The sequence below is a fragment of the Pipistrellus kuhlii genome, unplaced genomic scaffold, assembly GCF_014108245.1.
Source record: "Pipistrellus kuhlii isolate mPipKuh1 unplaced genomic scaffold, mPipKuh1.p scaffold_m20_p_36, whole genome shotgun sequence".
Classification (NCBI taxonomy): Eukaryota; Metazoa; Chordata; class Mammalia; order Chiroptera; family Vespertilionidae; genus Pipistrellus; species Pipistrellus kuhlii.
The window spans coordinates 4,163,799-4,180,342 of record NW_023425536.1 but is presented as its reverse complement, the minus strand read 5'-3'; the positions used below and the strand labels follow the sequence as shown (position 1 = coordinate 4,180,342).

Sequence of the window (16,544 nt, the reverse complement as noted above, 5' to 3'; positions counted from 1 at the left end):
AAGTCCAATTAAAGAACCTTATCCCGGAAAGGCAGGGCGATACTGTAGTGCTTTAGTCTACATATGCTGGGAGAGGACCCATGTTCAAATCCCAGCTCTGTCACTCACTGATTAGCTGAACCTGTGCAAGTTACTCAGTTTTTTTCTGTGCCTCGGTTTCCTCATCTGTAAAGTGAAGACAACAGTAACAATAGTTTCTTCTTCCTACATGGCAATGAGGATTACATGGTCCCTGACACATTATTAGTGCTCAACAAATGATAGTTATTAGCTAGTGCTAGTGGTGATGGGTATAAAAGTCTTAAAATACAGAGCTTTTCTACCCTTGTTTCATAAGCCAACCCAACATCTTGGGGCCTTTATTTTGAGGAAATTCTCTCTTAATGTAAAGACCCTCAAAAAAGCTGGTAGGCAATCTATCATTCAAAACCCAGGAAAACCCCTATATCACACAACTAAAAGTTATTTCTAAAATCTGCCCTGGTCTGTATACACTAAAATATGTTCCTTTTCTCACTTAAGTTGCTGGTTGTGGAAGTTCTTCCCCAAAGGCGAATTCATCAGGGTTCAATGTGAAGGTTTATAAGTACAATGTCTACACTTTAAGTTGTTCTACCAATAGTTGAAATGCCAACTCCCCATAATTGATATGTGCTGGGATAAATACTTATATTAAGATTAATTAGTGTGGCTCATTGTATTTTCCAAAGATGGTCACAGAAGGCAAAGGAAGGTCAGAGTACTCTTGTTATTTAAGTAATTTTAATTCAAAATCATAAATATGCCAAAGTGACATATTTGAGGGCAGCCTGCCCTGAGTTCCATCTTTAATCTTGCAAAATAAGCTAAACTAAGTTTTGCTTGTATGAATGAACTGGATTCATATGCTCAGGGAATTTTCAAAGCCTATTTCCATTAATCCTTGATTCTAACGTGAGCTAATTGGCACACAACTTGTATTGTAGATACTGTGTCTGTGGCATGGACCTTCAGCTTCAGGGGGTGATGGGTGATGGTCTGTTCCTTGACCCTCTGCACTCAATGCAGAACCTGGTGAAGAAAATGATGCTGGATGGCCCCCCAGGCCCCCAAGACTATCTGATGTTGGCATTCCTCTTGAGATAGTTGGTGTAATGAGTCAGAAGTAGCTTCTTGACCAAGCTGCTGTAGATGGCCCATGACGGGATCAGGCTCAGAAAGCTCGCCTTAAATAGACAAAAACATGAGTGTCTGGGTGAAAAGAAGAGCAAGGAAGTTAGAACTAAAACATCTCAGTTTATATTTATCATTTCAAAAAAATATTTCTTCTGACTACTGAAGTTAAGTCCTAAAATCTCCTAGTAAAGTCATGTGTCACTTAACAAGAAGGATTCATTCTAAGAAGTGCATCATTCAATGATTGCATCATTGTGTGAACATCACAGAGCATACTTACACAACCCTAGATGGTACCTCCTCTTGCATGCCTCGGCTGTGTGGTGTAGACTATTGCTTATAGGCAACAGCCTATACAGCACATTACTGTACTGAATGCCATAGGTGGTTATAACACAATGATAAGTATTTGTGTATCTAAACATGGAAAAAGTATACTTAACATTTTTAAATATGGTTACAATATGGTAGAAAAGATAAAAAATGTACATCTGTATAGGACACTTAGCATGAGTGGCACTCATAAAACTACAGCTGCTCTGGGTGAGTCGGTGAGTGAGTGGTGAGTGAATTAGAAGGCCCACTACATTACTGTTTGCTGTGGAAACTTTTCATCACTATATAGTTAAGATACACTAAATCTATTTTTAAGGATTTAATTCTTCAATAATGAATTAAGCTTAGCTTGCTTTAACTTTTCTATTTTATAAAATTTTTAGTATCTTTAGCTTTCAATTCTTCTGCAATAACACTTAGCTCCAAACACAAACACATTTTATAACTGTACAAAATTAATTTTTCTTTATATCCTTATTCTATAAGTTTTTTTTTCCTGTTTTTAAATTTAATTTTTTCCCTTTTTAAACTTTTTTGTTAAAAACTAAGATACATGAAATACTATGCTGCTATAAAAATAAAAAAAAAAGAACTCTTAACACTCATAACAACATGGATGGACCTGGAGAGCATTATGCTAAGCCAGTGGTCAGCAAACTCATTAGTCAACAGAGCCAAATATCAACAGTACAACGAATGAAATGTTGTCTTTTGATAGCCAAGTTTTTTTAACTTAAACTATATAGGTAAGTACATTGTTATTAGCTTAATTGGAGTACTTTTAGACTGGCCTTTGCTAAAAACTCAAGGGGCCAAAGAGCCACATGTGGCTTACGGGCCGCAGTTTGCCGACCACTGTGCTAAGCAAAAAAAAATTAGCCAGTTGGAGAAAGATAAATATCATGAGGTCGCACTCATTTGTAGAATATAATGAACAACATAAACTGATGAACAGAACTAGATCCAGAGACATAGAAGCATTGAACAGACCGTCAAACCTCAGAGAGAAGGGGGAGGGGGAAGAGATCAACCAAAGGACTTGTATGCTTGTAGATAAGCACAACCAATGGACACAGATAGGAGGGTGAGGGCATGTGCTGGGGGTGGGAGCAGCCAGGGAGAGGTCAATGGGGGGAGCTCTGGAGCCTCCTTCCTTTCTGAGGGAGAAGTGAGGCATCCAGGGGTGAGACTTCCTGGCTTTGGGGGAGCGGGCCTGGGGGCTGAGCATGGGCCTCCAATGCCTCCGAAGAGCTGGCTCAGCCTGCAAGGGCCTCCTGCACACGTTTCGAGAGGGAGAAGTTATCAATTACCAGGATTTCATGGGTGAGGCAGCCGCAGGTTTCATTGCCAAATGTGACATAATTGAGTGATTCTTTAACAAACTCATCAGCAGTCTTGGTTATCAGGCTGGTGTTGAGGTTCTTTGTCATTGGGGTTGAAACAGCATAGGGGGTCAGCACCTACAATGGGAAAGAAAGCCATAACACAGCAGTAATCTGCCCATCCCTGGGAAGCCAACCCCCACCTCCCCATCCCTTCCTTTCCCAACTCCGGCCGTCCTGTCAGAAGACACAGGAAGGGGGAGCTGCAAAGACACAGAAGTGGCACAGAGCTGGCGACCAGCCCCTGGTTTGCCTTTGGCACTAACACCAAGGGAGACTCAGCCACACACCACTGTGCCCGTGTGCACACGGCTGAGGCATGAGCCAGCTCTCCAAGCATGGTTGCCAGGCTTTGGAGTAAAAGTGTAGGACACTCAGTTCAAACAAATCCAGGAAAACAGCAGCAACAACAAAATTCAGTAGAACAGGGGGAGACCAAATGGCGGTCGAATAGGCAGACAGGTCCTGCGCCTTCTCCTGGAGCATATAGAAGAAACAACTAAATCGAGTAACATCCACCCGGAGTTGGTGAATTGAGCACAGCTGGTGAGACAATCCGTGGCTGGAAAGGACAGAGGACATCTGGAGCAAGTTTTTCTCTCTCCTTTCTTTTTACTCCTTATTAAAAATTGATCTTCCTTATCTGCTTTATTGGCATGTTACTATTATACTAGTCTCTGCTGGCTTACTCATATATCCAATTTCCTCTCCCCTTCTCCAAGTCTATGTGCACTTCTCTTTTCTCTTTCTTCACTGGCCAATTTTTTATGCATTTGTTTTTCCTCGATTGCTCTCTTCTTCTCCTAATCGCTTAATTAGTTTAATTCACCAAACTCAAGCCTAAATAGCTGAATATGCAGAGAGATTAAAGAAAAGGAATAATTTTTTATTATTTTGTTTTTTACTTTTCTTCTTATCCACTCATTCTCTTTTTACCTCCTCTATATTGAACTGTAGCCATTCCCCCATTCATTCAATTCCTTTACCTTACCTTCTGGATATAAGCTCTGCCTCTTTGGATTCAGTTCCCCTGTTTTTTTCTGGGTGTTATTGGTTTGAATTTTTTGGTTTATTTGTTTGTTTTTGTGGAGTTTTCTCCCCATATTTGTATATTTTCCCCCTTCTTTTTTCTTTTTTTTATTTTCTCTCTTGCCTCTTTCTTCTTCTCAATATAATTTTTGCACTTTTTTCTCTCCCCTAATTCTCTTTTCTCTGGTGGTCACTTTTACTGGGGTTATCAGTGCCATGAATACATTCATGTTTTGTCCCCTCTGTGTCGTGTCTTATTGAGTTCTATTTTGTGCCTTTCAGTCAACATGGTAGAGAGTGAACCACATAACCAGACACTCTAAGAGGATCAAAAATGGAGAGACAAAGAAACAGACCCCATATGAAAGAAAAGGAGGACTCACAAGAAAAGGAAGTAAACAAAATGAAGGCAAGCAATTTGTCAGAGAAAGAATTCAGAGCAATGTTCATAAGGACACTGAAAAAGATGGAAGACAAATTCAACAACATGTTTAAGAACCCAGAGGAAATGAAGAAGAACCTAGAAGAAATGAATAATGACATAGCTGTGATAAAGAACACAATAGAAAGCATCAACAGTAGACTAGACGAAACTGAGGACTGAATCAGCAAGCTAGAATACAAGGTACAAAGAAACACCCAAAAAGAGCAGCAACTGGGGGGGGGGGGGGGGGGGGCGGCAACTTAAAAAGCAGGAGAAGAGCTTTGGGACAACATGAAACAAAACAACATATGCATAACAGGGGTATCAGAAGGTGAGGAAGAGAAACAAGGAATAGGAGACCTGTTTGAAGAAATAATGACAGAAAACTTCCCAAACTCACACAAGTCCAAAAAGCACACAGAGTCCCAATCAAGAGGAACCCAAAAAGATGGACACCAAGACACATCATAATTAAATTTGCAAACACCAACAACAAACTAAGAATGTTAAAGGCTGCCAGAGAGAGACAGAAAGTTACCTATAAGGGATCTCCCATTAGACTAGGGGTGTCGAACTCAATCAGAGAAGGGGCCAAAATCTAAAATCCAGCCTAAATCGCAGGCCGAATGGTTTACTGAACAGTCATAAACTGTCATTGTGATGGAAACGCAGCAAAGTGCAGTGATGACAGCGCGGTGCGGGCCACATTGCAAGGCCTGGTGGGACGGATTTGGCCCGCGGGCCTTGTGTTTGACACATGTGCATTAGACTATCAACTGATTTCTCAACAGAAACACATCAGGCCAGAAGGGAATTAAATAAAATATACAAAGTGATGCAAAGCAAGGGACTGAATCCAAGAATACTTTACCCAGGAAGGTTATTATTCAAAATTGAAGGTGAAATAAGGAGCTTCACAGACAAAAAATAGCTGAGGAAGTTTATTACCACCAAGCCACCAATGCAAGAAATGCTAAAGGGATAGAAGAAGAAGAAGAAGAAGAGAAGAGAAGAAGAAGAGAAGAAGAAGAAGAAGAAGAAGAAGAAGGAGAAGAAGGAGGAGGAGAAGAGGAGGAGAAGGAGGAGGAGAAGGAGGAGGAGAAGGAGGAGGAGAAGAGAGGAGGAGGAGAGGAGAAGGAGGAGGAGAAGGAGGAGGAGAAGGAGAAGGAAAAGGAGAAGGAGGAGAAGGAGGAGGATAAGGAGGAGGAGAAGGAGGAGGAGAAGGAGGAGGAGAGGAGATGTCTCATATTCTTATTCCATATGTCTTATCGTCTTCGGTTCTTCGTATTCTTGGCTTCTTCTTCCTTCTTCTTCGTTCCGCCCAGTATCCTATGTATCCGTCTACTTCTCAGCTCCTCTGCCTCTCAGCGTCTCCTCATCAATCCTCCTCCTCCTCCTCCCTCCTCATGCCAAAGCCTCATCCTCCGCCTCCTCTAGCCTCCCTGCCTCCTACTCCTCAGCCTTTCCCACCTTCCCTCCCAGCCTCCCTCGCTCCCCCTTGTTCCCATTACTCCCCCCCTTTCTTTCTTCCCTCCACTTCCCACTGGTGATTAAACTCCAGTAAAAGTTCTTAAGCCCTGGCCGGTGTGGCTCAGTGGATAGAGTGCCAGCCTTCGGACCCCAGGCTCCCAGATTCGATTTTGGTCAAGGTCACGGCCCTCAGTTGCAGGCTCCTCCCAGCCCTGGCCCTGGTCAGGGCACCTGCAGGAGGCAACCCATTGATGTGTGTCTCTCTCATTGATGTTTCTCTCTGTCTCTCCCCCTCTCTTTCATTCTCTCTAAAATCAGTGGGAAAATATCCTTGGGAGAGGATTAAAAAAAAAAAGTTTATAAAAATGTGTCTGGGGCGAAACTGGTTTGGCTCAGTGGATAGAGCGTCGGCCTGCAGACTGCAGAGTCCCGGGTTCGATTCTGGTCAAGGGTATGTACCTTGGTTACAGGCACATCCACAGTAGGGGGTGTGCAAGAGGCAGCTGATGGATGATTCTCTCTCACCGATGTTTCTAACTCTCTATCCCTCTCTCTTCCTCTCTGTAAAAAAATCAATAAAATATATTTTTAAAAAAGAATAAAAATGGTGACAAACAAGTACCTATCAATAACAACCTTAAACATAAATGGATTAAATGCTCCAAACTAAAGTCACAGGGTAGCTGAATGGATAAGAAAACATGATCCATATATCTGCTGTCTATAAGGGACCCACCTCAGAACAAAGGACTCACACAGACTGATGGTGAAGAGATGGGAAAAAAAATTTCAGGTGAATGGAGATGAAAAAACAGTGTGGGTAGCAATACTTATATCTAACAAAATAGGCCTCAAAGAGGAGGCCATAACAAGAGAAAAGAAAGGCCACTTCATAATACTAAAGGGAGTAATTCAACAAGAGGATATAACTCTGGTAAACAAATAACACCCAATATAGGAGCACCCAAATACATTAAAAAAAAAAAAAAAAAGTCTGGAAGATATTAAGAGAGAGATCAACAGCAGTACAGTCATAATAGGGGACTTTAATACTCCATTAATGCCTCTGGATAAATCTTCCAAATAAAAAATCAGCAAAGAAATATCAATCCTAAATGACTCACTAGATCAGATGGAATTAATTGACATCTTCAGAACATTTCACCACAAAGCTACAGAACATACATTCTTCTCAAGTACACATAGGTTATTTTCAAAGATAGACCACATATTGGGACACAGGCAAAGTCTCTTCAAATTCAAGAAGACAAAAATCATATCAAGCATCTGTCAGATCACAATGGCAAAAATTAGAAATAAACTACAATTAAAAAATGAAAAAAAGCAAGCACTTGCAGGCTAAATAGCATGTTATTAAACAATGATTGGGTTACCAAAGATATCAAATAAGAAATAAAAAGCATCCTTATAGCAAATGACAATGAAAATACAACAATCCACAATCTATGGGACAGAGTGAAAGCAGTCCTGAGAGGGAAGTTCATAGTTCTACAGGCCTACCTCAAAAAACAAGAAAAAAATGGTAATAAATTATCTAACCTTACAACTTAAAGAATTAGAAAGAGAGCAACAAGAAAAGCCCAGAGTGAGCAGAGGGAAGGAAATAATAAAAATCAGAGCAGAAATAAACAACATAGAGACACACAAAAAATACAATCAATAAAACTAAGAGCTGGTTCTTTGAAAGGATAAACAAAATCGATGAACTTCTAGCCAGGCTCACCAAGAAACAAAGAGAGAGGACCCAAATAAACAAAATCAGAAATGAACTAGGTGAACTAACAACACACCCCACAGATATACAAAGGGTTGTAAAAAAATTAAAAAAAAAATGCCGAAACCGGTTTGGCTCAGTGGATAGAGCATCAGCCTGCAGACTGAAAGGTCCCAGGTTTGATTCCAGTCAAGGGCATGTACCTTGGTTGAAGGCACATCCCCAGTAGGGGGTATGCAAGAGGCAGCTGATCGATGATTCTCTCTCATCGATGTTTCTAACTCTCTATCCCTCTCTCTTCCTCTCTATGAAAAATCAATAAAATATATATTTTTTAAAATACTATGAACAACTCTACTCCAAAAAACTGGACAACCCAGACAAAATGGACACATTCTTAGAAAAATATTAGCTTTCAAAATTCAATCAGGAAGAATTTAAAAAAACTTAATAGGCTGATAACTATCAATGAAATTGAAACAGTAATAAAATAAAAAAAAAATCTTCCAGCAAATAAAACCCTGGTCTGAATAGCTTCAGAAGGGAGTTCTAGCAAACATTCAGAGAATAACTAAAATCTATCCTCCTCATACTATTCTAAAAAATTCAAGAGAAAGGCACACTTCTAAGCTCTTTCTATGAAACCAGCATTACCCTAGTTTCAAAACCAGATAAAGACACCACAAAGAAAGAGAACTCAGGTCAATATCCCTCATGAACATAGATGCTAAAATACTCAACAAAATTCTAGCAAATCAGGTCCAGCATTACATTAGAAAGTTCATACACCATGACCAAGTGGGATTTATTCTGGGGATACCAGGAAGGTACAATATCTGCAAATCAATAAATGTGATAAATCACATAAACAAATTGAGAGACAAAAATCACATAATCATATCAATTATTACAGAAAAAATTAGACAATATTAAACATCTTTTCTTGATTAAAAAAAAATACCTCTCAGCAAAGTGGGAATAGAGAGATCATATCTCAACATAATAAAAGCCTTATATGACAAACCTACAGCCAACATCATACTCAATGGGCAAAAACTAAAACCATTTCCCCTAAGAACATGAACAAGACAGGGTTGCCCACTTTCACCACTCCTGTTCGATATAGTACTGGAACTGCTAGCCAAAAAATAGTAATCAGACAAAAAGAAAAAAAAGAAAAAGCATCCAAATTGGAAAAGAAGATGTAAAACTGTCATTATTCACAGATGGCATAGTATTGTACCTAGAAAACCCAAAGGCTCCATCAAAAAACTATTAGACTTAATCAATGAATTGGGCAATGTACAAAATTAACACCCAGAAATCTATGGCTTTTTTATACACCAATAATGAACTCACAGAAAGAGAAACTAAAAAATAAAAAAATAAAAATAATCCCATTTACCACTGCAACAAAAAAATTAAAATACCTAGGAATAAATTTAAATAAGGAGGTAAAAGACCTGCACTCAGAAAACTACAGGACATTAAAAAGAGAGATAGAGGAAGACATAAACAAATAGAAGAACATACCATGTTCATGGATTGGTAGAATCAACATCATTAAAATGTCCATACTACCCAAAGCAATTTAGAGATTCAATGCACTCCCATTAAAATATCCCCATTAAAATATCATTAACTCCCCATTAAAATACTATTGGCATATTTCACAGGCCTAGAACAAACTCTTCAAAAATTCATCTGGAATTTTTAAAAAAGACCTCGAATAGCCAAACAAAGAAGGCAAAAGCATACAATGGAGTCAAGACAGTAATACTTTTAAAATGTTTTAAAAATTCAGTATAACTAAGTCCCAAGTACTCGGTGCGATATACTTACATTTAAATTTTTATTTATTTATCTGAAATTCAGATTTTATTGGGTGCTCTGTATTTTATCTGGCAACCCTCTCTCAGACGTGTGTTTCTAATGCACACAGCCAACGATGGGGCAGCTAAAGCCCCTGGACTGCACGTTCACGACCCCCTCTTTCCACCACGGCCCCCACACCTGGCAGGAGGCTTACTAGTACTTTCTCCCAGACACGGGGATCTTGGCACCTTCAGAGAAAAAAGGTCCGTGCTTGTTTCCTTGGTTTTACTTTTCTCTCATCGCGTTTGCCGTTTTCATCGTGTCCTCTTTTCTTCACTTCACCCTTGACAGGACACTGTTCGTAAGTGAATCGAGTTGTGAATCTGTCAACGCGACCGAATGGGCCTCCGTGGAAATGGACGCTATCGCCGTTAATTGGCAAAACACTTTCTTCCAAAGATCTCACGTGTTGCTCTTGGAGAGATACAGGAGCAGGCATTCCCAGCCCGTTTCCAGATGGGGAAATAGTGAGTGTTTTCATTCCTACCCTGGGATTTGGTTCACAAAACACCTCATTGTGGAGCACGGGAGCTTCATAAACGGTGGTGGGATTTGCATACTTGTTCGTGGCTTAGATCTCTAAAAGAGCCCAGAGAAGTGAGCAGGCATGGTAAGGCCCTTTTTACAGATGGGGAGACTGAGGCTCTCAGAGTCTCAGCAGGTTTTCCAGGATCACTCACTGGCAAGTGGCAGAGCTGGGATCTGAAAATCAAGCTGGAGTCTATAGTGCCTGCTTCATTGCCCAACTTAACAAATCTTTATTGAGCGCCAATTACATAAGTGTTTGGAATGGCCAGTGGTTTTGAAAGGTCACAGAGCCTTCTCGCCTCCTCTCACTGGCTAGGAGAGCAGCTTCGAGGCTCCTATATCCAGGAAGGGGCTCCCTGCCCTCCCCCACCTCCCCCCACCCTGCTGCCCCATGGGACCCACTCTCTTGGCAGCCCCAGCCTCTCTCACCACAATTCTCAAGATCATGATGATGCTAAGACTGTCATACGACTGGTAAGCAAGTAGCTCTGGTAAACATTAGTGTGGTTCACCAAATATTTTTAGTCCTTTTCTCCTCCAGACCCAAGACAGAATTGCACATGGTTGGGTGGGACCATGTGACCAGATCTGGCCAATGAGTATGAACAGAAGTGACAGGCGTCTTTTCTGATCCAGAGCCCTTCGTTATCAAAGCAAGACGGTCTAGAACCGTTGCCACGTTTCCCTGGCATGTCAGCTCACCCGTGGCCGCGTTATAAATTAACCAGCTATTCCCAAGGAGCAGCTGCTCCACCCGCCGGTCGGTCCCTGCCTCACTACCCTGAGCTGATCCGCTGGCAGCTCCCAGGCAATGCCCATCATGAATGAGAATTGAATCCTGAGGTTGGAAGTCAGTGGGCTGTTAAGGGTTATTTTTTTTACTGCAGCGAGTAGCTTAGATGGGGTAGCCCTTTTGCAAAAGGAATCTGTCTTCAGCTGGAAGCTGGAAGATGGACAGGAAGGAACAATCCCTGCTGGGCGAGCCTTCAGTTCAGCAGAGCGAAGAGCCGGTGGTCAGCGGCATGGTGTGCTGTTCCCGTCACTGAGTGGCGGGAAGCCGATGTTAACTGCAAAGTTCTCACAATTAATTCAAATCTGTCTTTTGAGTAAGCTTTGTCTATAGCCGGCTAATTTATAATGCAGCCACCTGAGACAGCCTCACACCCGCGAGCATTTTAACTGAGAATCCACGTGCACACCCATAATTTCAAAGATGTCACAGTGACCCCGAGCTGGTTCGGCTCAGTGGATGGAGCATTGGCCTATGGACTCAAGGGTCCTAGGTTCGATTCCTGTCAAGGTGGCCTATGGACTCAAGGGTCCTAGGTTCGATTCCTGTCAAGGGCATATGCCAGGATTGTGGACTCGATCCCCAAGTAGGGGGAGTGCAGGAGGCAGCCAATTAATGGTTCTCTCTCATCGTTGATGTTTCTAGCTCCTTCTCCCTCTCCCTTTCTCTCTGAGAATATATATATATATATATATATATATATATATATATATATATATATATATATATATATAATTTTTTTTTATTATTTTTTTTAAGATGTTACGGTGAGTGAGCCTTTCCACTTCTGATAGTATGCCGTACAACTTCCTCCCAGTCAACAAAACCTCTGCAAACACACCTTTTATCCCAGGTCCTGGAAACCTGAAACCACTGAACTCCGTGTTGCCGAGCCACCCACATGCACACTGCTGCCACAGGATGTCACATCGCTCAGCCTGCAGGTGGCAGCGACAGCCCAGTCTGTGTGTGGCTGTGGGTGAAAGGGGAGGCAGGGCCCCTCTTTCCCGCTACGCAGAGCCAGGGGTGAGGATCCGGGCCCAGCACAGAGGAGCAGCCAGCAGACCTGGCTCTGCCCACCCCTTCCAACATGGCCAGTGCCCAGTGCTCTCGTTCCCCTCCACCATCCTCCCACATGAGCCTCCTGTGCCGCCAGCAGAGGGAGGCTGGCCGAGCAGGCCCCAATCTCCGGTGGGATGCAGCCTCAGGCAGCCAGAGGGGCGACAGCGCTCCTGGGCACTCACTCACCCGCCCCGTTTCCTGCTCCAGCCCAGGGCACCGCAGAGGGTGGCAGCAGGCGCAACTACAGTGGCACAGCGGCCACCGGCCACCGCATGGATCGCAGGAACCCCATAGTGTCACCCAGAGACCACACCGCCCCGCCTCCCGGTGCACATCACCACCAATCCTGCAGCCGGCAGGGGCCCCGCTCCACCGGCTCCCGGAGCCCCTTCGCACGGACTGGGAACTGCTGGCCTCACCTGGATAATAACCCCCTTCTCCTTGTACTCCTCCTGCAGGGCCTTGGAAAAGGTGCACACAAAAGCCTGGAGCGAGAAGGAGAAACACATCAGGGCCCGGAGCTCGCTTTCTCCGTCAGAACCAGAGGGCCCCGCGGGAGCCCGCCACGTGTTCTCAAAACGTGGCCGCCTCTCTGGTGCCAGTTAGGACGTCATTTCTTGGTCTGAGAAGAGATCCCTCAGTGAACGGGAACCTACAGGTGGGGGGTAAACGCGTACCTCGGGCCACTACACATAAATGACCCAACAGGGGGTGCTGTCCTTGTGCAGAGCACCCCCTCCTCCCCCCCACCCCGACTTTGTTCTTAAGAGGAAGGCACGAGGACGCCCGGCAGGGAGGAGACCACAGCGGACAGCAGGGCTCCCGGGCAAGAAGGTGAGTGAGAGCTGGGGGCGGGGCTGCACCTGCTTCCCTCTCCTCCCTCCCCACCCCCCACCCCAGCCCCCGTGCTGCTTCAGGCTGTGCCTTCCTCTAATTTGCACCCCAACCCCTGCTGACTAGCTCTGTCCTGCACACAGGAGAGGGCCTCCCTGCGATCTGTCCGCGGGCTGGCCAGGTGGTCCAAAGGAAAACGGCAACCGGGAGGACAGGGGAGGGAGGAGGAGCCTGGAGCCTGGAGCGCCGGCTCTCTACCGCCCTCGACCGCTCACCTTGGAAGCCGAGTACATGGAGTAGAGAGGCCAGGGGAAGAGGGCCACCCCGGAAGAAATGTTCAGGACGAGCCCTTTCCTCCTAAAAGGCAAAGGAGCTACGTTTCAGGGGCTGTGCTGCCTGAGGGTTCCGTGAGAGGGAAGAAAACCCAGGGGCTCGTGGGAGCGCCGGGAAACTCCTCTCTGCTTCCCTCGGGCCGCGGCCCCGCAGTGGGGTCCCTGGACAGTCAGTGGGCATCAAGCCCCCCCCCCAGAAACGCAGGAGCCCGCTGAGCTCAGACCGGAGGGCGGCCACAGCGCTCAGGGCCATCTGCCCATGAAGACGACCCACAAGGCAGAGGCCGTCAGTCTCGGGTGGAACTGGGTGGCCGACCATCTGCACACACAGGCACCCTCACCGGGCTCGGGCTCCCTAATTACCCTTCGGAAATGTAATCCTCTTTAACCCACCCCAACGAGGTGGGTTCAATTCAGAAAAACCACGAGACTGCACATTCGAGTGCCAGGGCGTTCCTCGAGGGAGGACTAAGCCCTCGGCCAACGGCTGTGCATGAGCCCCGCCCAGCTGTGTGACCGGGCGACGAAGACCTGGAATACAGGGAGGCGCTGATGGGCGCGGATTTTCACCCCGAACTGGAGTACTCGTTCTGATGACGAAGAGGTGGTCCTGGTCTCAGGCCAACTTCTGAAGTTTCTTTTAGGCTCAACGGAAGTTAAATGTTTAGTACAATGTGTGCTGAATCCGCTGTTCTCCACCTCCCTCCAGTATATGTTACACTTGGCCTTGTGTGTTTGCAAAGTGCCCGGGGCAGAATGTTATCTCCCCAGTAATGCCCGCGTCCTCTCTTCATAGTTAAAGCAGCAGCCAGAGGCGCCCCAGCCCCGGCCTCCACACCCGCCAACGGCCAGGCCGGGAGCCGTGCGCTCCACGCTGTTCCAAAGGAAGGCCTTACCTCGCCTCCATGTGTTTCAGAATGAGCTGGGTCATCTACAAGAGAAGGTCAGAGTTAAGCCTTGACAAAGAAACTAAAGAGCAATCAGTGGGCGGTGCAACCTGGGGGAGCGGGTGTGGGAGGAAGCCGGGGAACTGCCTAATCTTCTCAGGTGGCCACTCGCATCGGAGGTCATTCTGGCGACTCGGGTCTGGCCGGAGACCAAGGACGCAACCCAGACACGTGGCCAACTGCTCAGAGGCCTCTGCTTTCTCCTCCTGAAGCTCAAGCCTTTCTGCAAAATGAGGGCAGTGAAAAATGATGGAAATTGCCCTGGAGGGGGGTCAGCACTGAGGTTCCCGGATACTCTCTCCCCAGGAGACGGGCAAGCAGAGGCTGCAAGTCACAAACCTCAGCATGAGTGAGGACCTGGGGCCGTCAGGACATCGCAGGAGTCCATGAGCATCACAGATACCAGGAATGAGATGGAGGACACCTGTCCATCCAACAGCGGCCGCATAAGCAACCTGCAAGCGGTCTGTGATAGCTCCCCAGACAGACATGTCTGTCTGTCCGTCTGTCTGCCTGTCTGTCGGAATTATAACTGTGTTGGGAAGTCCCTTCCCCTCCCAACCTTCTGCCCAAAAGAGGTCTTTTCTGCAACTTCTGGAGCTTAGACATCTCATTAAAAAGCTTTTCACACCGTAATTGCAAGGCACACTTTTTAAGAATTAAGGAGGAGGCAATTGTGTGGACTAACGTGTTCTCAAAAGTACAACGGAGTGGGCTGGGCCCTGTCCGGGGAGCAGGTTTGAGACAGAGAGGAGCCAAACGGGTGGGTGAGGCAGAGAAATCAAAAGGCCTGGGGCCAGGAGACCAGCTCTGCCAGCCTCTGCACGTGGCCTGGAGCCGGAGAGCTCTCAGGGGGCTCTGTCTCTGCCACACCCCCATCTGCAGGGCCCCCAGAGCGTGGTGGGGGGTGGTCCCCAGAACCCACAGGACTGCCTCCTGGAACCCTGGACTTGAAGGGAGGCGAGGAAAAGATGCGGGCTGCATTGTTGTCACCCATCCTTGGCTTTCTCAACTTCACTGAGGAGCATGCGCCAGCATGTCCTCAAAGCCTCCAGATGAATTCTCCAGCCCGTGGTCGGCAAACCGCGGCTTGTGAGCCACATGCGGCTCTCTGGCCCCTGGAGTGTGGCTCTTCCGCAAAATACCACGTGCGGGTGCGCACGTACAGTGCGATTGAAACTTCGTGGCCCATGCGCAGAAGTCGGTTTTCGGCTCTCAAAAGAAATTTCAGTCGTTGTGCTGTTGATATTTGGCTCTGTTGACTAATGAGTTTGCCGACCACTGCTCTAGCCTCACTGGGGAGGAATCCCAGTTAGAGAGAGGACATCAGGTTTGTGAGTCTGTCTCACAAAGCTCCCAATATTTAGTCTCTGATCTCGCCTTCCTTTTGCCCGAAAACTCATCTCCCATCCCCGCCCTTGACAGGGGTCTCTACTATTTCCAGATGGCTCCATAGATACTTGTCCTGCCTCCCACCAGCATGGACAACTGGGGTGGCATGCTTACAAGCTAACCTTCTGTGTGTGTTTTCTCTGTTATTTAGAGAAGTTAGTGTCTGACAATATATAAAATAATTTTTTAGCAAATCAAAGCATTCCTCGGCTAAAGGAGTCGGGGTTATCAAATGTATCTGGGAAGCTCTGTGATCACATGGGCCAAGAGGGCAAGAACCACTCACAATAATGTGAAAGATTTCAGTGATGAGCCTACCGACAACAGTTAGAAATATAAAACTTACAATTATAACAGCTGGGAGTTTGAAAAGCTATTGATTGCTCAGCCTAAAAGAATATGTGTGCCAATCAACAGTGGGCAGACTATGTAAAATACCACTATGCCTACAGAAAAACAAAAACCACTGGTAAGCCGAAACTGGTTTGGCTCAATGGATTGAGCATCAGCCTGCGGACTGAAAAGTCCCAGGTTTGATTCCGGTCAAGGGCATGTACCTTGGTTGCGGGCACATCCCCAGCAGGGGGTGTGCAAGAGGCAACTGATCGATGATTCTCTCTCATTGATGTTTCTAACTCTCTGTCCCTCTCCCCTCTCTCTTCCTCTCTGTAAAAAAATCAATAAAATTAAAAAAAAACAAAAACCACTGGTAAAAACAGTTATTGTCAGCCCAACTTATCCACCTGAAAAACATCTTTTTTTTTTTTCTCTACTCAGCACCCATCTCCTCTCCTTAGGTCGAGAGCATCTGATTCTCCTTTGGGAAGGCCGTCCTCCACGGCCAGTCCACATTTTCAAGATGAGATTGAGCCTCCTGCTGCTCCCCAACTGGCATCCGGACCCAGGAAGCCAGGTCTGAGGAATGGCCACAGGGTGCCAGGAGCAGCTGTGAATTCTGGGACCTGAGCCAGGGGCCTGGGTTTAGTGGGGGCTCAGAGCCCAGGGTTCACTCACAAGCCATTTAGAGGGTTCCTGTCACTCAGAGGAAAGGAAACAACGTTCACACAAAAGTGCCATCTGCTCACCAGGCAGTGGCTGGTCTGCTCCTAAGCAGCACCTTTGCCCTGGCTGCCCGCCCAGAGGGCGCCTGCTCCCCGCTCTGTCCAGGGCACAGTCAGGACAGCTCCGTGGCTGTCGTGCCTGCAGGTGCTTGTCTGAACAGCACCTGGCCCGATGCAGTGCCACACTTTTCT

At 45.9% G+C, this 16,544-nt stretch overlaps 1 protein-coding gene across 1 annotated transcript in view; it reads right to left on the bottom strand.

Annotated features, from left to right (window-relative positions):
* Positions 1-749: 749 nt before the first annotated feature.
* Positions 750-16,544, bottom strand: part of HSD17B3 (hydroxysteroid 17-beta dehydrogenase 3) — a 44,984-nt gene continuing 29,189 nt past the window's right edge. Inside the window, exons 7-11 of the mRNA XM_045570731.1 lie at positions 13,849-13,883; positions 12,896-12,977; positions 12,206-12,271; positions 2,802-2,951; positions 750-1,205 (exon numbers count right to left, since the gene is read on the bottom strand). Coding sequence (XP_045426687.1) covers positions 1,095-1,205; positions 2,802-2,951; positions 12,206-12,271; positions 12,896-12,977; positions 13,849-13,883 — 444 coding nt within the window. The 3' untranslated portion in view covers positions 750-1,094. The remainder of the gene's footprint in view (positions 1,206-2,801; positions 2,952-12,205; positions 12,272-12,895; positions 12,978-13,848; positions 13,884-16,544) is intronic.